We start from the raw sequence: 23448 nt of genomic DNA on the forward strand, positions 1-23448 counted from the left end.
GTTCCGGTCTGGTGCATGCAATGTCTTTCGTTGTGCAGTTGTGTGGTTTGTGCTCATACTGTATTGTGATGACCATTGGTTATAAACAATAAAAGCTACTGACCAACTACTGGTTTCTCAGTAACACACCAGATCTTTCTCTCCATGCAACTTTCCCAATTCTTTTGGCACGGTCTTAATGTTTCTAACCTAACTCTAGAGACACCCCTTCAGAGACCACCATGAGTGCAGGCTGGTAGACATTTGGATGGACCTGGTTTTCTGAGCACTCTGAACCTTGAACTGGAGCAGCAAAGTTCAACAGACCATACACTGATGGTAATGAGCAAATGATCAGTACACTCCAGATTCTAATGTACATAGAAGCTTTGTTAGGTAGAAGGTAGGATCCTGAATGCTTACATGCCCAGACCTTTCCCTTACATAGGGAGAGACAAATGGTGATGTCATCTCTTCTCCAACTCTTTTATCATTCGCTCTTTCGTCTAGAAATGGGCCCTTTAAACACTGTTGTCACCCTCACCCGAATAGCAAGCTGGAGGAATATTGAAGCTGTTGACTCTTTGGTCCTGAATAATGTGGCTGCTGACAGTCTCAAGGGGGTAGAAGCTGTGGTCAGCTCTTGGAAGGGGATAGAAGCTGTGTCCAGTCTCATCAGTGCCTTGGAGGGTGTGGAAGCTACGCCCGCTGTTGTCATGGGTGCTGTCAAAGGAGACGTTGGTGCCGGTGGGCTCAGAGGAGACGTTGTTGGGACCGAGAGTGTGGCTGCTCAGGTCAGAGGGGTTGGAGACTTGGCTAATCCTCGTTGATTCCAGGGGGTGGACACTGATGTTGGCCCCAAAGGGGAGGGCACTGACCACCTTGCTCTCTTCCCTGTTGAGCCGGAGGCTGAGAATGACCTTGCAGGCCTGAGCCTGCACCTCCTCCTCTGGGTGGATGATGAGAGCAAGCAGGCGGTCGGAGAGGCGGGAGTTGTTGCCAAAGATGGTTTCGTGAAGGGAGTTGTCGCTGTACTGCCACTGCATCGACTGGTACTGCGGGGACAGGCGCCCTTCGCTGAGGCGCTCCACAAAGACTAACATCTCATAGAGCAGGTTCCCTGGCAGGGATGGTTGGAAGAGGCTCAGGAACTCAGCGGGTGTCTTGGGGAGAAACACCACAAGTGGCTTTAGTCAATGTCTCATCTTCCTTCCCCTCATTCCTCCTCATCCCCATGATAATGATGATAATAATTTTATTATTTACACCCCGCCCATCTGGCTGTGTTGCACAGCCACTCTGCACTGAAAAGGATATATCAAGAACTCTGGCCAAAAGTTTCAATATAAGGAATAATTCCTACTCAAGAGTTGAAAAGAAAAACGTGTATATTCTGCTAAGAATAACAGTTTGAAGCTAGTAGTAAATTAAACACACTGTGTAAATATGATAGTTTTAAAGTAATGGTAAGTTTGGATACAACGTTTAAGTACAGAAATAATGAGTTTCAAATACACAGTGATATAGTACAAAGGTACATGAAATACCAGTGCACAACAATTGTTTTATACAAGTCTCAATAGCAGTCAAAAAGAGTCCATATTGTATAAAATCAGAATAAAGAATAAAGGATCAAATGGGGCCAAAAAGGAGTATCCGGAGTGTGAATCAGATGTACGACTCAGTAGTGGTGACCAGGACAGGGCCCTGTTTCGGAGTACACGCCTTCTTCAGCTCGGTTTTTTGACGACAGAGTTTGCAGGGCAGCAGTTGAAGAAGGAGCAAAAAGGGTTTTCTTGTGTGTGTGTGTGTGTGTGTGTGTGTGCGTGTGTGTGTGTGTTTCTTTGTGGCTGATTAGCTGTTTTCCCTGTGTAAAGGTCAGAGGGGGCAGGGTTTCTCTTGAGGCAGGGGATTAGCTGTGGGAGGAGCTTATCAGAGTTTTCAGGGCAGCAGTTGAAGAAGGAGCAAAAAGGGTTTTCTTGTGTGTGTGTGTTTCTTTGTGGCTGATTAGCTGTTTTCCCTGTGTAAAGGTCAGAGGGGGCAGGGTTTCTCTTGAGGCAGGGGATTAGCTGTGGGAGGAGCTTATCAGAGTTTGCAGGGCAGCAGTTGAAGAAGGAGCAAAAAGGGTTTTCGTGTGTGTGTGTTTCTTTGTGGCTGATTAGCTGTTTTCCCTGCGTAAAGGTCAGAGGGGGCAGGGTTTCTCTTGAGGCAGGGGATTAGCTGTGGGAGGAGCTTATCAGAGTTTGCAGGGCAGCAGCGCGCGCCTAGCTGCACGCGCAGTTATACCCATCTTTTAGATTTAGGGGAGCTAGTCTCAAACGTTTGTTGGGGGAGACCTAGGTGTTTTTTTTGTGGGGGAAGTTATTTGTCCAGTCTTCAAGCTTTTTATGATGGAGGACCTCTGTAGCCACCCCCAACGACACGATCTCAAGATGGAAGGGGAGGGAACAGCTGCAGTCGCCTGCGATTCCTGCGCAATGTTTGCCATCTTGCCAAAGGTTGCAGGCAGCTTTACCTGCAGCAATTGCATGTTGATTGCCCTTTTAAAAGACAAAGTCCAGCAACTGGAGGAACGTGTAGCTACGCTCCAAAGAATTAGAGAGCTGGAGCTCTTCTTGGAAGCAACAGAGCACACCGTCCCCACCAAGGAGGAGACAGGGGACTCCCCTGAGAAGGAGGATAGTTCACCAACACAGGAGCCAGATATATGGAGAAACGTGACTCAAAGAAGTAGGAGGCCCAGGGTTCACTCTGATTGTTTAGAAATACACAATCGCTTTGAGGTCCTCTCCCCTAGCATGGAAGACGAAGAGCAGACTCCATTTGAGGATCTCTCCCTCATTACAGTCGATCAGGTATATGAAGACGAGCAGCAAAGTCAGTCCTCAGGGAATGTGCAGGCGACCTTGGAACGGACAGCTCACGGAAGAACCCCGACCAAACCCAAGAGGAGGCGTGTAGTGGTGATAGGGGATTCCCTACTGAGGGGAACAGAAGCAGTGATCTGTGGGCCTGACAAGATGTCTCGGGAAGTGTGCTGTCTCCCCGGGGCTAAGATCCAAGATGTAACTGAACGACTGCAAGGAATCATAAAACCCACTGACAAATACCCCTTCCTCTTGGTTCATGTGGGAACCAATGACACTGCAAGCAATAGCCTCCAGAAGATCAAAAGAGACTACGAGGCTCTCGGCAAGAAATTGAAGCAACTAAATGCACAAATTGTCATCTCGTCTGTCCTCCCAGTTGAACGATGTGGCCCAGGGAGAGAGGGGAAAATAGTGGAAGTGAACAGCTGGCTTCGCAAATGGTGTAAACAGGAACGGTTTGGATTCTTAGATCACGGACTGCAGTTTCTTGAAGATGGACTTCTGGCAAGTGATGGGCTGCACCTCACAACGGTTGGGAGAAATGTTTTTGCCAAAAATCTCAGAAACCTCATCAGGAGGGCTTTAAACTGACTAATGGGGGGGAGGGAGACAGTGCTCCTGAAGGTAGGAGTCTATCAATTGATGAAGTTGATCATCCCAATGTCATAGACCAAATGGAGCAAACAGCACGCGGACCTAGTGGTGGGAGGAAAAAATCCTTAAATAAGAGACACGGGGGAATGATTAATGGACTTCAATGTCTGTACACTAATGCGCAAAGCATGGGAAATAAACAAGATGAGCTTGAGCTCTTGGTACAGCAAACTAAATATGACATAATAGGCATCACTGAAACCTGGTGGGATAAGTCCCACGATTGGAATGTAATAATGGGGGGATACAATTTATTTCAGAGAAACAGACCAGACAAGAAAGGAGGAGGAGTGGCGTTATATGTCAGGGATGTGTATACCTGTGAAGAGATCCAAGATTTAGAACCTCAAAGCCAAAGTGAGAGCATTTGGGTCAAAATTAAGGGAGAGAAGAATAACAGAGACCTCATTGTGGGAGTTTACTATAGATCCCCAAGCCAAACGGAGGACATAGATGATGCCTTCCTGGAACAGATGGCCAAGCATGCAAAAGGAAGTGAGATAGTAGTAATGGGGGACTTCAATTACCCGGATATTTGTTGGACGTCAAACTCAGCCAAGAGCATAAGGTCAAACAGATTCCTCACTGGCCTTGCAGACAACTTCATTGTCCAGAAAGTGGGAGAAGCAACAAGAGGAACAGCCATTTTAGATCTGGTCCTAACCAATGTTGATGACCTGGTTAGTGGGGTAGATGTGGAAGGATCATTAGGCGCGAGTGATCATGCTCTTCTGAAGTTTACTATACAGCGGAAAGGAGCAGCCAAGCATACTAGGACTCAATTTCTTGACTTTAAGAAAGCCGACTTCATAAAACTTAGGGAAGTGCTGGGTGAGATCCCATGGACAGCAATACTAAAAGGAAAGGGAGTTCATGATGGCTGGGAGTTTGTTAAGAGGGAGATAGTAAAAGCACAACATCAGGCAATACCAATGAGACGGAAACATGGAAGGTGCCTAAAGAAGCCAGGGTGGCTATCTAAAGAACTTTTAACTGAATTAAGATTAAAAAAGGATGTGTACAAAAAATGGAAAAGGGGGGAAACCACCAAAGAGGAATTCAAACAAATAGCCAGCACGTGTAGACACAAAGTCAGAAAAGCTAAAGCACAGAATGAACTCAGGCTTGCTAGAGAGGTTAAAAGCAACAAAAAAGGCTTTTATGGGTATGTTCGTAGCAAAAGGAAGAACAAAGAAACAGTGGGGTCACTCAGAGGAGAAGATGGTGAAATGCAAACAGGGGACACAGAAAGGGCTGAACTCCTCAATGCCTTCTTTGCCTCAGTCTTCTCCGATAAAGAAAACAATGCCCGACCTGAAGAATTTGGAGCAAATGATTCAGCAAAGCAAACACAGCCCAGAATAACTAAGGAGATAGTACAAGAATATTTGGCTAGTCTAGATGTATTCAAGTCTCCAGGGCCAGATGAACTGCATCCAAGAGTATTAAAAGAACTGGCAGGTGTGATCTCAGAACCACTGGCAGTCATCTTTGAGAATTCCTAGAGAACAGGCGAAGTCCCGGCAGACTGGAGGAGGGCAAATGTTGTCCCTATTTTCAAAAAGGGGAAAAGAGAGGACCCAAATAATTACCGCCCAGTCAGTCTGACATCAATAGCAGGGAAGATTCTGGAGCAGATCATTAAGCAAACAGTCTGTGAGCACCTAGAAAGGAATGCTGTGATCACCAATAGTCAGCATGGATTTCTGAAAAATAAGTCATGTCAGACTAACCTGATCTCGTTTTTTGACAGAATTACAAGCCTGGTAGATGAAGGGAACGCAGTGGATGTAGCCTACCTTGATTTCAGCAAGGCATTTGACAAGGTGCCCCATGATATTCTTGTAAAGAAGCTGGTAAAATGCGGTCTTGGCTATGCTACCACTCAGTGGATTTGTAACTGGCTGACTGACCGAACCCAAAGGGTGCTCATCAATGGTTCCTCTTCATCCTGGAGAAGAGTGACTAGTGGGGTGCCACAGGGTTCTGTCTTGGGCCCGGTCTTATTCAACATCTTTATCAACGACTTGGATGATGGACTCAAGGGCATCCTGATCAAATTTGCAGATGACACCAAACTGGGAGGGGTGGCTAATACCCCAGAGGACAGGATCACACTTCAAAACGACCTTGACAGATTAGAGAACTGGGCAAAAACAAACAAGATGAATTTTAACAGGGAGAAATGTAAAGTATTGCACTTGGGCAAAAAAAATGAGAGGCACAAATACAAGATGGGTGACACCTGGCTTGAGAGCAGTACATGTGAAAAGGATCTAGGAGTCTTGGTTGACCACAAACTTGACATGAGCCAACAGTGTGACGCGGCAGCTAAAAAAGCCAGTGCAATTCTGGGCCTCATCAATAGGAGTATAGCATCTAGATCAAGGGCAGTAATAGTGCCACTGTATTCTGCTCTGGTCAGACCTCACCTGGAGTACTGTGTCCAGTTCTGGGCACCACAATTCAAGAAGAACACTGACAAACTGGAACGTGTCCAGAGGAGGGCAACCAAAATGGTCAAAGGCCTGGAAACGATGCCTTATGAGGAATGGCTAAGGGAGCTGGGCATGTTTAGCCTGGAGAAGAGGAGGTTAAGGGGTGATATGATAGCCATGTTCAAATATATAAAAGGATGTCACATAGAGGAGGGAGAAAGGTTGTTTTCTGCTGCTCCAGAGAAGCGGACACGGAGCAATGGATCCAAACTACAAGAAAGAAGATTCCACCTAAACATTAGGAAGAACTTCCTGACAGTAAGAGCTGTTCGACAGTGGAATTTGCTGCCAAGGAGTGTGGTGGAGTCTCCTACTTTGGAGGTCTTTAAGCAGAGGCTTGACAACCATATGTCAGGAGTGCTCTGATGGTGTTTCCCGCTTGGCAGGGGGTTGGACTCGATGGCCCTTGTGGTCTCTTCCAACTCTATGATTCTATGATTCTATGACTATAAATGTGTTGGAAGTCTGTATCATTTAATTCTTTTATGTTTCTTTTTCGACATGCGTCTTAGATAATTGCATCCAAGTTTTCTTGCGTTTGTGCGTTTTCTCACACACAGAGAAAGGCAAGAAAACTTGGATGCAATTATCTAAGACGCATGTCGAAAAAGAAGCATAAAAGAATTAAATGATACAGACTTCCAACACATTTATAGTCGTCAAAAAACCGAGCTGAAGAAGGCGTGTACTCCGAAACAGGGCCCTGTCCTGGTCACCACTACTGAGTCGTACATCTGATTCACACTCCGGATACTCCTTTTTGGCCCCATTTGATCCTTTATTCTTTATTCTGATTTTATACAATATGGACTCTTTTTGACTGCTATTGAGACTTGTATAAAACAATTGTTGTGCACTGGTATTTCATGTACCTTTGTACTATATCACTGTGTATTTGAAACTCATTATTTCTGTACTTAAACGTTGTATCCAAACTTACCATTACTTTAAAACTATCATATTTACACAGTGTGTTTAATTTACTACTAGCTTCAAACTGTTATTCTTAGCAGAATATACACGTTTTTCTTTTCAACTCTTGAGTAGGAATTATTCCTTATATTGAAACTTTTGGCCAGAGTTCTTGATATATCCTTTTCAGTGCAGTTTCAACAAGAACTCCAATTTCTTTAACGATTGCGCAGCCACTCTGGGCAGCTTCCAGCACATATAAAAACATAATAAAATGTAAAACATTATAAACTTCCCAATACAGGGCTGCCTTCAGATGTCTTCTAAAAGTCAGATAGTTGTTTATTTCCTCGACATCTGATGGGAGGGCGTTCCACAGGGTGGGCACCACCACTGAGAAGGCCCTCTGCCTGGTTCCCTGCAACCTCACATCTCACCGTGAGCGAACCTCCAGAAGGCTCTTAGTGCTGGACCTCAGTGTCCAGGCTGAACGATGGGGGTGGATGGTATACAGGGCCCTGATCCATGCATGTGGATCTGTGAATAAGTAGTTAATGACAATAGTAACCCTCACTCTCAACCTCTGTCACTGGGGGCGTGTAGGAAATGGAGCAGCTGCAACCAGCAGGATGCCATTATTTCCTTTGTCCACCAAGAGGTTCTGATATTTGTACATGCACCAGAACACAGAGTCCTGAGCATGGTGCAGCTCCCTACACTCCTGTGGCAACAGAGAAACCTTCGTGCCAGTGAGGGCAGGTGTGAGTGATGGTAAAAGAGTGAGCCACCAGACTAAAAGCCTGAACTTGGTTCCAAGACCACCTGGGTTTCTGCTCCAGAGTTGGACCCTAATTTAGGGGATGCGTGATCATATGTTCTACTCTACAGAGGACAAGCCTCTAGTTAAAGGGCTATCCAATCCAAGTCTAGTTTAAAGACAAAGAACCGTATGATGGGAGAGCAGGAAGTTCCCTTGAATTGTTAGCACATGGACCACAGACTGAGCATGAGCACAGTTCACCAAGTTCAGTCTTCCCCGCTATGGTGACATGTATTGTGTTTCCATTTAAATTACTGTAACCATTTTAAAATTTGCACCTATACATATACATTAGTATTTGCCAAATTTATGCAAAACCTGTTATCTTGTTCTCTTTCATTGGTGATACGTTTCCTCCTTTTGGTTAATGCATAAGAGACCACTCTGCTGACAGAGCTGCCATCTGCTGTGTGCTGCAGCTGTATCCTTCAGTCACCTGGGCAGGCTAAATGAGCCTAGCCGGAGCTTCCAGGAACTCCTGCCATGTCCTGTTTCCTACTTAGGCCAGAGGAGCCATGCTTTCAGCTTTCCAGCACTTCTTAAACCTCTCAGCTAAGTCTCCCTATGAGAGGCTAAGGATTTAAAAGAAGAAGATGTGGCCTATTTCTCCACCATGGGAATTTGTGTATGTGCATGCTCAGCACACACCAGAGTCCCTGGATAAACTGAATAATGAATAATGAATAATGTCAAAGGGGTCTCGTACGGCAGCCAGATTGTTTGGAGCATGCAAAAGGTCTGGTGGCCATAAAGTCAGACTCACATGGGCCCCGCCCATTGTACAAGGAGCAAATAATCCTGTTCTGAGAAAATGAATTACCTAATGCCTATTAGAAGATTGACATTTCTAATATCAATATGCAACAATGAAAGGGTGTGGCTGCTTCCAGGCAGAGCAGGAATTGGGTGGGCTAGGGTGTTTGCCTTCAAAGGATGTGATTCTGGCTCCTATTCAGATGCTGACTCTTGTACATTGGAATGCAAAGTGGCTTCAACTGAGCCAGCATTGATTCCCTAGTTGCAGTCCCTGGGCAACATGTATTCTTATGCCTATGTCTGGATAAATTCCTATAACTAGAGCAGCTATCCCAGGGCTTTTTTCAGCCAGAACTCTCCAGATCTCAGTTCTGGCGCCTCTCAGGTGGGCACCATTGCCATTCTAAGAGAACAAAAGAGGTGTTCATGGTGCATTCCGGTGCCTCTTTTTCTAGAAAAAAACACTGACCTTTCCCAACCTCTGTCCTTCTGATATTCTTTATCCCCCACCCCAATACAAAACTTTCTCATGCTGGCAGGCACAAGGGCAGTCCTTACCCGACAATTCATGATGTCGTACAGTAGGTCTTCTTTCTGGGCCAGCGTGCTAAGAAGCTTGAGAACCTGCACCTGAACAAACAAGTGAGAATGTCAGGGTGTGTGGACACTGGTGGGTACTAGACCCCCTTTGCAAGCAAAGTAGTAATTATAATAAAAAATATTAATGCTTTCTAGTTGGGCAGTGGGGTTGGGGGCAAACTGCAGCAAAGAGATGAGCCACGCTGAGCAAGGAAGATGACATTTGCTCCTTTCAGCTGAAGGGAGCAACCTTCCAGGCTACATCATGTTCTTCAACAGATTTGGGTTTCTGAGCAAGAATAAAAACTGAGGCTGTAAGTTGAGTTGAGAATAGATTGATCTTTCCCTCCTTGGATGATCAGGTAGCCTGGACTTACTGGAGGACTCGGGTAACACAAACCCTAGAGAGAGCATACTGAAATATTTCAGACAAAAATATGAATGTGCAAAGTTACTTTATAGACTGAACCAGACCATTGGTTTATCCAGTGCTTTCTACTTGAGCTGGCAACTGCTCTCCAAAGCCACACTGATAATTTGATCAAAGGTCAGGGTATAGATCCTGTTTCTCATTCTACTTCTGATGTTCAGGCTGTGAGTGCCATCAATTACCGGTATGTGGCCAATAAAGAACCATTCAGGAGCAAGAGGGAGGTATCAGCAGTCTTGGGTGTGTGTGGCAGAAGTCCCCATAGTTTGCAGAAATACAAAAATAATACACAGAAAAACATCCTGAGGGGAGGGGCCCACAAAACTCCCAGTGGGGACTGAACATACTCAATAGAACAAACAGACTGCCTGTGGGTGAGGGGAACCAGAGTGCAGGGAGACTGAAATGGAATGTAGTGACTGGAACTCCAAGCAGGAGCACTCTAGGCTGCAACATTTTGTTGCAGAACCCCACATGTAATAAATAAAAGATTCATTTAGCAAAAAGGTGAAATATTAGTCATCAGTGTTTCCTTCTAGGAACTACTAGAGCATGAAGTTGTACTACTTCCCAGCTCCAGGCTAACGCTGTACCGGAGGAGGAAGAGAAGGTACCTGCCTGTGATTTTTTGTACCTTGGCCATAGTGTTTGCCATGAGAAGGATTTCCAGGAAGTTCGGCAGCATCCCTCTCAGGAGAGTGTGGGTGTTGTCTGGAATATTCAACCCGTTCAGCAGCCTCAACCCTGCAACCTGAAGGGTGGGGTCCCAGGAGCCAGTCACCAGCTCAACAATCTTGGGAACGTATTCCTGCATCAGAAAACAGACCAGCGTTTTATTTTAAAGACTCGCACTCTGCCCTTCAGCAGTATTGCAGGCAGTTAGGCCCCCACCCCACAGATGGCAACGAGTGCTTCAAAAGGTGATAAGTCTTTGCCGCAGCATTTCAGGCCTCCGGCTCATTCTGTTGAGAGGGCTTCTAGAGGCACCACTGCCTACTAGCAATCCAGGGTGAAATGTAAATAGTCCTTTTATGGCTATGATGAATATCATATCAGGGTATCATCCCGAGCAGACCTCACCCCCTGTACCTGTTTTTCAGCTTCTGCTCAGAATCATGAGAAGGAGCAGAATAAAGAGTGACTGAGAATACCCAAAGCATGTATTTGCTTTGGGTATGATTATCGTAGAATCATAGTTGGAAGAAGAAGAGGAAGAAGAAGAGTTTGGATTTGATATCCCGCCTTTCACTCCCTTTAAGGAGTCTCAAAGCGGCTAACATTCTCCTCTCCCTTCCTCCCCCACAACAAACACTCTGTGAGGTGAGTGGGGCTGAGAGACTTCAAAGAAGTGTGACTGGCCCAAGTTCACCCAGCAGCTGCATGTGGAGGAGCGGGGAAGCGAACCCGGTTCCCCAGATTACGAGACTACCGCTCTTAACCACTACACCACACTGGCTCTCCTGACCCCCTGCAATGCAGGAATATGCAGCTACCCCTTACCGGGATCGAACCTACTACCTTGGCATTATCAGCATCATGCTCTAACCAACTGAATCATCGGTCATCACAGCTCGTCCTATATTTTTAGTATTCGAGGTCAAGGGGTGTTGCCTTCTGGGAGATGTGAGCCTCAAGAGCTCCTCACTTCTTGATTATCAGGCACATTTTGGTGCAAATGTTGTAGGTAGTGGCAGAGATGCTTTGTGAGTCTTGGGGGGGGGGAATTGAACTAAATAAAATTAATGATGTATTTTTATGCATTTATTTACTTTTGTTTTATTTTGAGTACATTTCTATTCCCCCTTTCCTCTGAGGAGCCATAGGTTCTCCCCTTTCAGTTTATCCTCACAACAGCCCTGCGAGGTTGGTGAAGCTGAGAGATAGGGTCTGGCCCAAGGTCACCCAGGGAGCTTCCCGGCTGAGTGGGGATTACCAGGTCCCAAGCAACCTATGTATGTCTACCCGGAAGTAAGGTCCACTGCATTTAGGGGGCTTACTCCCAAGTTAGTGCGTCTAGCATTGCAACTTTAGTTTCCAGTCATTATGGTCTACCACGGTTAATGTTTCACTCCACCCGCTTTCATTCCCTTCCTTCCTCACGCTCTGCCAGCCTAGTCGTTGCGAAATGTTTCACATTCTGCAAGAAATTAAACACTCAAGGCAGAACGGATTACGTAAAGGAAGTCAAAATGCTCCAAACCCCTATAATTTGTTTTGAACAAAGCCTTTGGCTTCCCCTGGCCCAGAATTCAGGTTTCTATTCTGGCTGCAGCTGAGAACAACCTCAGCCCGTTGCAAGGACTCTGCCCATTCAAAACAAAATTTTAAAATGTGAATGAAAACAAGGACAAAACACAAAGCAGGGTCTTATGTTCAGTGGCTAAGGTGTCCTCTGGTGGTGATGGTTGGAATTGCTCTTTTTTTAAGTGCCCTCGTAGCTCTAACATGCACGGGACAAAAAGAGTGCTCCGTTGGGGCTCAAGATGCCAAACATTGGTGAGACTAATCCAGTTTTGATTCACTAAAAATCATGGGTGGGATTCAGCTAAGTTTTACTCACTAATATGAGCATGACAAAGTCCGTTCATTTCAACAAGTTTATTCTGAGTAAAAACTAAATTGCATACCAGCCAGTCATTGGGTTCACGGAAGCAGAAAGCGAGCACAGTTGTTTGTGCAGCCTAACATCATGTCAGCTGCTACAATCCAAAGTTCCATGCAAACATAGGGACAGAGGCGGATTAGGGGAGCACAACCAGTTCGCCTGCAGGAGGCGCTGCAACAATGACGAACAATGGGTGGGTGCCAAATTTTGGTGTTGCACAAGGCCCCACTGAGATTGTAAAGCCCAAAGTCCACCACCGATAGGGAATACAAGAAAGCTGCTTTATACTGAGTCAGACCCACTGGCCCATCTAGCTTAATACTGTCTACACTGATTAGGCAACAGCTCTCCAGTGTTTCAGACAGGGAGTGTCTTCCAGTCTGACTTTGGGTCCCCCGGGATTGAACCTGGGACCTTCTGCCTGCAAGGTGGGTGCTCTGCTGCTGAGCTATGGTCTTTCTCCCATTGGGGGCTGAGGCGGAATTGACTAATTTCATGTACTTCCTGCAGGCAACTTCAAATGAAACATGATAAGGGAGAGTTTGAACAGGAACCCTCTTTTTTTATGTAAAAAGCAGCTGTGGAGGGTGTTAAGATTTTGACTGGGGTTGCAGTGCTGGGGGTGGAGGGTTTAACCCTTTCCCTGTGCCGTTATCCTAATATATACAGTAAGCCCCTTCCATGCAAAGGCAAAGCTATTTTGCCATTGGAGGAAGTGGCAGCCACCAACTTAATTGCCTTTCGAAGAGGACTGGACAAATCTGCAGAGGATAAGGTTATCTCAATGGCTAGTAGCCGTGAGAGCTAGGCACTGCCTCCACGTTGGGAGGCAGTAATACTTATGAATACCAGTTGCTGGAATACTTATGAATACCAGTTGCTGGAAACCAAAAAAGGGGAGAGTTCTTGTCAGGGAACTGACATCGGAGGGAGAGGCGAAGGGGAGGCTCCCAGATGATGCTGGCAAAGGACCCAGCAGCAGGGGGAGAAACAGCTCAGTAGAGGGGGAAGGCAATCAGCGCAACACCAGGGATAAAGGGGGGGACAGACGGGGGAATTGGAGAGAGGGCTCCAGGACTCTTCACTGGACATCAGCGAGGAGAGCCCAGGTCCACCGCCACCCACGCCTTCCCTGCGCAGAAGACTCCCGCGCAGTGAGAGGAGGAGGAGACTGGGTGTCAAACAACTTTTATGCTGGAAGAGGTTCAAGAAACGCCCACTGACGGATTCTGCCAGTGACTGAGGCAGCCACGATGAGAAGGGGCTGCGCAGTCAGAAAGGTTTAACAAGGCAAATTAACCGAGAAAGGCACCAGTTTACACACGAGTAACTCATACCCATTACAGTTCTTGTGCTCAGTTCCTGCTTGAGGGTTTGCCACAGGCATCTGATCGGCCCCTGTAAGAACAGGGTGCTGGACCAGATGGGTCCGTTTCCTGAGCCAGCAGGACTATTCTTATATTCTTATGTTTCTGCCTTACAGAGAGGCAGGGCACCGAACCTTCTTGCTCCCAGTCTTTGTTTATTTTATTTCTTATAGGTGTTTCCCTTAAAATTTGATTCCCTCCCTCTCTTTCTTTTTTCTTTTCCTTTCTCCTCCTGCGATGAGGCTACATTTTAATATTTTAATGTTTCAATATTTTAATGTTGTATTTTAATTTTGTTTTTAAGTTGTAATCATTCAACTTGTTTTTATTATTGCTTGTTAGCCACCCTGAGCCCGGCCTTGGCTGGGGAGGGCGGGGTATAAAGAAAAATTATTATTATTAAAAATCTGAAAGGCAGCTTACAAAAATAATTTTAAAACAGTAAAATAAAAATAGGCAAAACATATGAACAATCAACATAAAATCAGCAGCAGAAATGAAACAGACCAAATTAATATTAAAAGTATGCTGAGGAAGAAAGGCATATGGAGGGCACAACAGTTGAGAAAACCTTAAAAGCTGTTTTCCTGCAATGTTAATAGATGAAGCCTTCTAGAAATGATCTAGGGTAAGAACTTCAGATGCACTAGAGGTTTTTTTTAGCACAGTTTCCCTAAGTGGTTACCTGGATTTTGATTTTGAACCTCCAGACGACAGTGAAAGCTTTGAGGGCATGTAGTGCCTCTGTTTTGACGGCTTTGTCTCCGTCATCCAGGAATAATGCCACCAATCTAATGTCATCATTGGTGCAAGCATTTGCCTAGAAAGCAAGAAGCAGATTATCAGATGGGAATATGCCTGAATTGAGGCCACCTGAATTAGAGTGCTCCGCGCATTTCATCTTCACACAACACCTTGTTGCCAAGATGCTGAACCTGACAGTTCAGTCTAGGTGGTGGTGTAACTGGCAAGAGATGGGATGAATTTTCATCAGCACTTAACCCAGGGCTAGATTTCACAATGGGATTTCAGATTTTGTGGCACTTATGGCTTAACCCAAGTGTTTACCAGCCCAGCCCACTTTCTGAAGCAGCCTATGCTCTCTTAAGATTCAAAATGGAAAGAACAGCTATTCCACTGGGACATGGGATTTAATCATGGTCAGATACCTCTGACTAGCAACACCAATGCATTGGCAAGCATAAATTTGAAACTAGACATGGAGAAATGCCAGTGGGGAGGGCAATTTGAAGCAGGTCAGTGGCAGGGGGAGAAAAGGTTTAAGTGCTCCCCCCTCAGTTGCTATTATCTACTCCTGGAGTGTCATTGGAGCTATAATGTGCACACTGGTGCTTAGCATGTAACTTTCCTAGAGAAAGGTAGAAGGAACAAGTGGTCACTGCAAAGGACTCTTATGTGCTCAGAAGTTATACTCTGGTTTCCCATTGGTCCCAGGAATATTCCTATTTTGCTATGGGTAGCTATTCCCTATGTACCTGGAGTTAAATATGTATTAAGGTGACAATGTGCCTTTTGGGGCCAGCATTATGTTTTGGAGAATCTCATCCAGTTTTGATTCATTAAAAATAATGCACTTAAGGTGCACTGAAGCAGAAATAGGGGGGTGTTGTTTTTTTAAAATGCACCCAATCAGCTGCCTAGTTTGAGCTCCACACATGCACAGAGCTCCTCTTGCTGGCCAAGGGTTCCATAGGCATAGTGGGCTCAGTAGTGTTTCATAGTCCACAATGGGGAAACTGCATTTGCTCTTGCAAGGCTCAAGCTACCTTGCTGTTGATTTTTAAAAAACAAACAAACAAAAACCACAAAATACATATTAACTAATATTAGGGGTGGGACCTCGCCAAATGGGGAGCCCTGTCAGCCTACCTGCAGGCTTTCTGAATCTACAAAGCCATGCTGGACCAAATAGGATTTCCATAGCAGAGCAAGCATCAAACAGTCGGGGGGATTAACTCTAAAATACCTCCCCAACCAGAGACTGATACTCTCAAGTAGGGCCAGTTCAGCTATACATTCCCAGCCTTCACAATCTGTGTCTTGTATGCAGCTTTCAGCTTCTGCTGAAAAACTCCTGCCTAGTTTTTCTCAGTGCAAGGCGGCACCTTAAATCCACACCAGTGAGAATGTTTGGCTTGAAAGATACTGGGGACGAAGCCACACTGATCACTAGAGGAATATGGTAATGCTGAACAGGAGCCAACTGCACTAATCAGGCTTGATATTGCATGTTGCATCTGTGCCCTGCAAGTTTTGACTTTCACCTCTGATTCCTTCAGATAGATACACTGAGTGATGGTATGAAGCGTTGTCCTCTTGGAGTTGTCATCTAGGTTTGGGCTGAGAGACAGCAGGAGTCTCCTGAGCTCTCCAGGAACATTTGCTCTTGCAGATGGAGCTGGATAATACTCAACGGCTAGATCTAGAAGCAATAATCCAGAGGTGAATTAGGACAACTTACGGACATTTTTGATCCAGAACTTCCTGCATTTCTGCATCAGTGCAACAGAAGTGACAGGAAGCTTCTGTGGACATTTCAATACCTCATAAAGCATGGCTGGGGAACCTGTGGCCCTCCAGATGTCTGAGACTGCAAACTCCATCATCCCCAACCATTATTATAAAAAATTGATAAATCACCACCACCATCATCATCCCCAACCATTAGCCATTCTGGCTGGAGTTGCTAGGAGTTGGGAGTCCAGCAACATCTCAAGGGGCATTGGATTATCCAGTTGGCATGGGGGTTCCCTGTGCCGATACTACCAGTCCCTCCTGCAATCTGCATAGAGCAGGCTGATTCACAAAGCTCATGTGTGATGCCTCAAGCAGCTGTTCTGAAGAAACCTAGATATGTATGGGTGCCAGTGCCAGTGTCACTTTGGGGAAACACTTCATGAATCTGAAGTAGTGGACTGCAGTGCACTATTGAAACCTATGCCATGGTAGGCTTATTAGTTTGAGGGGCCACATTTTTTCTTCTTCTACCCCCTTCTGCAGCACACTAACATGATTACCTGTCAGGAAACAGAGTTACAGAAAGACAAAAATGTGCCATCATTAACCACACAACAACTGGAGTGAAGAGTCAACGATGAAGGAAATGTATGATTAGTTCCTGGACAATGACGGGTTGGGACTTCAGTACCGTCTGTATTTACCTGCCCAAACCCAAACCCTAAGGTTTCTCTGTGTGCCCTTTCAATCTGAAGCTTGGAGGGTGGCCACTAGTGGTAGCGTCCCCAGACACTAGAATGCTCTCCCTGGGGCCTAGGATATGTTCTCCCTAGGGAAGCATGGCTGGTGCCCACATTGCTGTCTCTTTGGTGTCTGGTTAATATTTTCCTCTCCCAGACCTGGGCTTATAAGATTTAGTTTTAAACCTCAGGTATCCAATTGATGGTTCTAATGTAGATATGTGATGGTTGTTTTAGTTAGGTGTTGTATATCGTATTTTACTGTGCTGAATACTTTTTTTTTTTTTTTTACACTGGGGACTCAGCTATACAGCTGCAAATAAAACATTTTAAATGTGTTGTGAAGTGCAATATACAATTGTGACACTAGATGGCAACAGTAAGCTATGCCAAATTCAATTTATTGTTCAAAACCTTTTTTAAAAAAGCATTTTCACAGCTTTTTTTAAATGTGTGTGTAGATTCCACCTGGATCTCTCTTAAACTTATTGCTGTTTTATTTTAGTATGGTTTTATCATTATGTTTTATTCTCTTCTTTTTTTTAATCTGCATGGCAAATAGATAATTTGTTTTATCAGGTATCTCATAAACAGAATGAATGTGCTGGATGGATGGATGATGTGCTATATGGCCATGACCCTTCTGGAACAACAACAAACAACAACAACAAACATGCGGCATGAGAATGCGTCATCATCTCCCTATATCCCATATGACTCACTGGCAAAATTCATTTGATCCGGGTTGTAGGGGGGACTTCTGAACATTGATAGGAGAGTCTTGGACACCAGATAGATGGCTGTAGCTCCTGTAGCTGCAGTTAACACATTTTTTTTAGTTACCAGATCGTAGTATTTCTTCATCCTGCCTTGAGCTTACTAGGGAATTCTGGCCACCAGCAACCCACCAACACAACACAACTTGACTGCTCATTACATGGTTTGTGATGTCACCTGAGTCCACCATAACAACTGTGGCACATCAACATCACAGGATATGAGAGGTAAGACTTCTGAGTCCTCCATCCCCGCTTGCTGATGTTATCAAAACAATGTGAGAAGTTGACAGACTACTTCTCAATGTAATCTCAAACAGTAAAATACAGGAAGGAATTATAGTTCTGTGGAAGAGCAAGTGCTTTGCGTGCCAAAATTCCCCAATTTAATCCCTAGTATTTCATCTTAGAAGAATCAGCTACTACAAAGAACTTGGTGCCTTTCATCTGTTATTGGATTACAACTCCCATCATCCCTAACCATTGGCCATGTTTGCTAGAGCTGATGGGAGCTGGAATCCAACCACATCTGGAGGGCCACAGGTTCCCCATCCCTGAGGTGGCAAGTCAAAGACTTCTGCTTGAGACCCTGGAGGACAACTGCTAGTCAGAATAGATAATAGTGAGCTACAGAGACAAACACATTGACTTGGTTCCAGGCAATATGGGTCCTAATTTAAGAAGAAAAAACACCCCTTTTTATACTCTGAAAAGGCAACAGAGAAGCCTGGAAAGGGCACATCTGTTTTGTCGGTCCTCCTTGGGTTCATCCATCTATCTCCTTCTAACAACTACCTAGAGCAGAAGTCAGCCTGGGGGCCACATTTCCTCATATGCAACTTTCTGGAGGCCACATGCTAGAGAATATGCATGAACTTGCCATGCTTTCCCAGAAATAAAATATGCACTGCATCAAAAATACGCTTGTGCAGAACAAACTTACTCAGTCGGGTGGCCACTTACATATTGCCAGCGAGAGAAGAAATGCCTCTCCTCAAAAAGGACAAAGAGACGGTCCAGATTTGCAAATTTAGAAAGAATTAATATTATTTAAATAAAAATAGAGTGCACCTCACCAAGACGGTGACTAGGTGAGCTGTGGGCTTGCTCAGTCACCTCAGTGGGCAACTACAAGGCCTCTGCTTTCCCTTCTCATGGTTCCTGATCTGTAAACCAGACTTGACCTCAACAAACAGAGGACTATCCTCTGCAACCTAGGACTCACAGCCAGCCTATTGCTTGGAAGCAGTTTTACAGGCATAGGGAGTGCTTGGGTCAGGGATCTTGGAAGGAGGCATCAGCCTTGCTCCTTGAAGAACCACTGGCAGGCCCCAGAAGAGGGCAGCAAAACCCTTGAGATGGCCCGGGGCTCCCCAGAGACCAGACTGAAGAATGTAACACTTCTATATGCTGTATCCTGGTGAGTCAGAAAGGAGATGTTGTGGGTGAAGAATGTTACTCAGGTTCCAAACTCGTCTTGCTTCCTTTCTTCTTTATTCAAGTATTCTCTAGACATTTCTCTGCACAGTGAGTGTTACTTTTGTTTTGCTGGAGGCTGTAGCATTCCCCTTGCATTCACTGTGGGAAGCCAAGTGCGCAGGGGTTGTGCAGTCTGCACTGGATTTAGGGTCATTCTTCACAGCTCTGTAGATGTACAGTGGACTAGCATGGCTTGAAACCTCGGTACATACAAGGATCAGCTGCAAATGCATTCAGGACTTCTGTTCCTAAGAGAAACCCCACACTGATATGGCAACTCTCCACCTACTGCCTCTTCAGCAGGCTGTAGCAAAGGCTGTAGCCTCCCACTCACAAAATCTTCTTTTGCTCCCTTTCCACCTCAAATAACCATCCCTGTAGCTTTTCTTCTACCTCTCTGACTTTGTAAAACTATGCCATCAAGTCAATTGGAGCAGAGCAACTGCCCATCTAACCTCACATCTGCTACTGGCAATGGGCAGGAAAGGATGAGAAATTACTGCACACACGTTAAAACCACTTCCTTTTTGTTATTTTAGATCCGCTGTTTATTTCACGAGTTGCCCCTCTGGTTGGCAAGCTCTGAACCTCAAAGCTCAAAAGGAAGTAGAAAGCAAGAACCCCAAGACCACGTCAGCGGGGCAGGTGGTGGTGGAGAGTCTCCTTCTATGAGAACGGAAACACAGAACTTAGAACAGAATGGAATAAAAGAGGAGACTAGTTTATTCATTTAACAAAAGGTCTATACCTCTTGATTGCCAGAAAACCTCTCAGCGGTTTAAGAGAATATAAAATAAAACCTTCAAGTTCTCGATTAAAATATGGGTATTTTAAAACATTCAAAGATAATTAAAATCAACGGTTGCTAAAAAGTGATAAAACACAGGTAACTTTAACATGTCTTGATATGCTTGCCTAAACGACATTGTTTTAAGCAGGTGTTTAAATAAGACAGCAAAGGTGTCTGCCTGATGTCAATAGGCAGTGAGTTCCAAAGTGTAGGTGATGCCCCCCCCCAAAAAAAATGATTTCTGAGAAGTGTGGGATGAATATTATGTGGCACCTGTAACATAGTCAGTTCTGCATATTGAAGCAGTCAAGTGGGAATATATGGGGTAACACAATCTGCCAAAATAAAATAGAATGATTTGCTCTCTTTCTTATGTTCAGCACAAAAAGTAGCTTTTCTCATTCTGGAATAGTTCGTGCTTGTCCTCATCATGCTGCTGTCAATCCAGATTGATTAGATCCTGCTGTCCACAAGGGTGGGTGTGGTTGTTTGATAAATGTTTGAAAACTTTCCCCTTGATTAGGTCATCCACACCTTTTCCTCCCTGTACATGCCCCAGGTGAATGGAGAAGGAAGCAGTGATTCTGATCCTGGTATATGCCCTCAGCATCCTTGGGCAGGTGTAGATACACCCCCGATTGCCAGAACTGCCTACATCTGTTTTCAAATGGGCACAGTGCAGAGTAATGCCAAATCAATCTATAATGAGCTTTTATATTTGGAACGAAACCAGATTCTCAAGAAGTACTTTTCAGGGGCAAAAAGAAGAAGGAGAAGATCTAGATGGTGTGCAGATTTACATAGGAAAAAACCAAGCCTCCACTGATTCTAGAACAAGATGTCATGTGTACGCAGCCTGGCTGTTGGGGCGGGGATGAAAAAATAAAGAAGGGGAGCAGTGGAGCAGCTAGCATCTTGGACAGCAGCATTTCACACTGCACTATTTTGTTGCAGATCTCATTTACAGAATAGTCATCTCATTCTCAAGTTATGTTGTGCACTTAGTTTCCCAGAAACTGTTCTTGGCAATGAAATAGACATGTATCTAACCATTTACAAATTATATTTGCTGACACTGCAAGACTCAGTTTCTAATATGCAGGCCTTCTGACCTGACTGAAAGCTTGGGAACCACACTTTGAGACTATCAGCAGGAAAGACCCACATATTTTGAAGCTTTCTCAGAAGCAGACTCATTTAATCCCCCCCCCCCCCGTTTTGCTCAATGTTTTTAGAATGGTCTTGCCAAAACACGCCTGTGATGGAAACTATTTACATGGGAAGCCATCCTCAAAAGCTGTAGGAAATCTGACAGTCCACACACCGGGGCTCCCACTTCCTTCCAGGCCAAAGCGTTTTCCACACCATGTGAAGTGGACCTCAAGAGCAACTGCATGTATGCACAAGACCTTAGTCATGATTACCTGCTTTGCAGGGAATTGTGTTGGAGCTAAGGAGCAGAGTGATTCGGACCTTGCCAACAAACACAACTCTGTGACCTCTGCAACTGGACCCTTCCTGACCCCAAACATCTTACTGGGGATAAAAATAGCATCTGCCCATAAAATTCTGCTTGCACGTAGCCAGATCCACACATTAGATGCTTTTTCTATTTTAATGTACCTGTCATCATGTTACCATTGCAGACCTTCATGTAAAATGATAGTCTTCCTTATTGTTCTCTGCCATGCCTTGAAATCTGTTGTAACCTTTGATCAAAGGTTGTCTAGTGGCAGAATGATATGCATTCTTTCATTTCTACCCCTTTCTTTATGCCTCCATTGCCAAGGTTCTTGTCAGGTGTTTGTGTGTTTGTGTGTTAGGGGGACCACACTGGTTTGCATATGCTAATTTATAGGTACAGCTGCAAATTTAGAAATAATTACTGTAATTCAAGTAAAAATACCATACATCTCACCATAGAAGGGAAGACTGTGGCCGGGTGACCTGGATGTTGCCTGCTGCTCAGTCTGCCGCGGGGGAGCTATCTGTGGATGAACAACTTCAAGGCCCCGTTCTCTCTTCCTATGGGTCTTTTCTCTAAACTGAACTTGGGCAGGACTTTCAACAGAGGATGACCTGCCCTCTGTACAGCAGGGTACACAGACAGTCTAGCACAGTGCTTGTCAACCTTCTTAGGCTCATGGGCACATATGAGTTTTCGTTCTTCCTTTTTTCTCCCCTTCAATTTTATTCTTTCCTATACTATACAAATACAGAATATATAACATATAATATTAAAAAGAAAAGAAAAACTGAAGGAGAGAAAAAACAATAATAAAAGCGCATATATAATTACAATGCGTATTTTCCATTCTCATTTTATACTAAATCTCCATGTAATTTGTTCAGAGATTATAAATAGATTACAGTACACCTAATTAATGGATTTACATTTTCTTACACTGTTTTCAAGTGACTATGGGTATCATCCCCTCTGATTACAACTGTCCCCTAATGTAGACAGACAGAAGCATACATGCAGACACATTTTGCTTCTCCAAGGGACTTGGGTTAAAGTCAGTTCCAGTAGAATTGATCTGAGTCTTGGAAAGCACATAGAGCTGAAAGAGGAAGTTGGAAAGAGTGTCCCTTTTCAAACTTCCACCTTCAGCTCTCTCAACTTTTGAAAAGGGCATAAAGGTAGCCACCTTCACCACCTTCTGGCCAAGGGGGCAGCCTGTGTGGGAGCTCAGAGGTTTCATGGGCATGAAAGGAAAACCTCAAGGTGCCCCTGAACTCACAGGTGCTGCACTAGGACCCCTGCTCTAGTGTGTGTGTGTGTGTGTGTGTGCGTGTGTGTGCGTGCTCACACTTGAAAGTATGTTCGGCAAAATGCACCCTCTGCTACATGTTGAAATCTCCACTAGATTTCACAGGCCCCGCATAGCTCTTCAAGAGATACTCCACACTTGACGATAACCAGAACAGAATGCCTATGAAATTGTGCTTATGACTACAGAGAGATGCATGATAAGATACCCCAATATGGACAGTCATTAACAGCAGGGCTGTAATCTTTGATACAGTCTTCTCCAACCTGATGCCCTCCAGGTGTTTTGGATTACAACTCCCAACATCTGGAGGGCATCAGGTTGAGGGTGTGTTAATGAGTTAATTTGTTGGGTTGATCAATTAAAAACCTATTTTAATTGGCTAAAGAGGCATCCCAGATTAATCAGGCAATACTTTTTTTTTAAGGGTCCATTAGGTTGGAGCAAGTAAGCTGAACACAGGTCCCCTTGAAACCAATGGAATAAGTTAGTCATGACTTAAATTAACACCACTTGATTTCAACTAACTTAAGTCTGGATCTAACTCAATATTTTTCTTTATCTGCATTTCATATATTTAAAGCATTCTTGTGCCATTTTGGCTGTCATGGCTTCCCCCAAAGAATCCTGGGAACTATAGTTTGTTAAGGGTGCTGGGAACTGTAGAAATGTAGGCATCTGCAAACAGCTCTAAACAGCTAATGAACAGCGGTTTGTCAGCAAAGCCTCCTGGGGTTGCTTCTGAAACTGCTCTCTGCACATGTACTCACTCTTCCCACAGGTGGATCGATCACCTGAAGCTGCCTTATACTGAGCCAGACCCTGGTCCACCTAGTTCAGCATTGTCTACAATAGGGGTGGAGAAGCTCAGACCTGGAGAGTCAAATGCAGTCCCCAGCCTCTCTATCTGACCTGTGGTGTTCTCCAGAGGCCATACCTCC

At 44.8% G+C, this 23448-nt stretch overlaps 1 protein-coding gene across 1 annotated transcript; it reads right to left on the minus strand.

Moving 5' to 3' along the window:
• Positions 1-348: 348 nt before the first annotated feature.
• On the minus strand, positions 349-17616 carry LOC308587215 (armadillo repeat-containing protein 12-like). Its single transcript, XM_081194607.1, has 6 exons — positions 17411-17616; positions 15756-15913; positions 14156-14290; positions 10133-10306; positions 9048-9119; positions 349-1142 (listed from the first exon to the last, which is right to left on the minus strand). Exons 1-6 carry the CDS (start codon positions 17550-17552, stop codon positions 501-503), a joined length of 1323 nt encoding a protein of 440 aa, XP_081050733.1. The 5' UTR covers positions 17553-17616; the 3' UTR covers positions 349-500.
• Positions 17617-23448: the final 5832 nt, after the last annotated feature.

The sequence above is a fragment of the Podarcis bocagei genome, assembly GCF_964188305.1.
Source record: "Podarcis bocagei genome assembly, chromosome: 5".
NCBI classification, from domain to species: domain Eukaryota; kingdom Metazoa; phylum Chordata; class Lepidosauria; order Squamata; family Lacertidae; genus Podarcis; species Podarcis bocagei.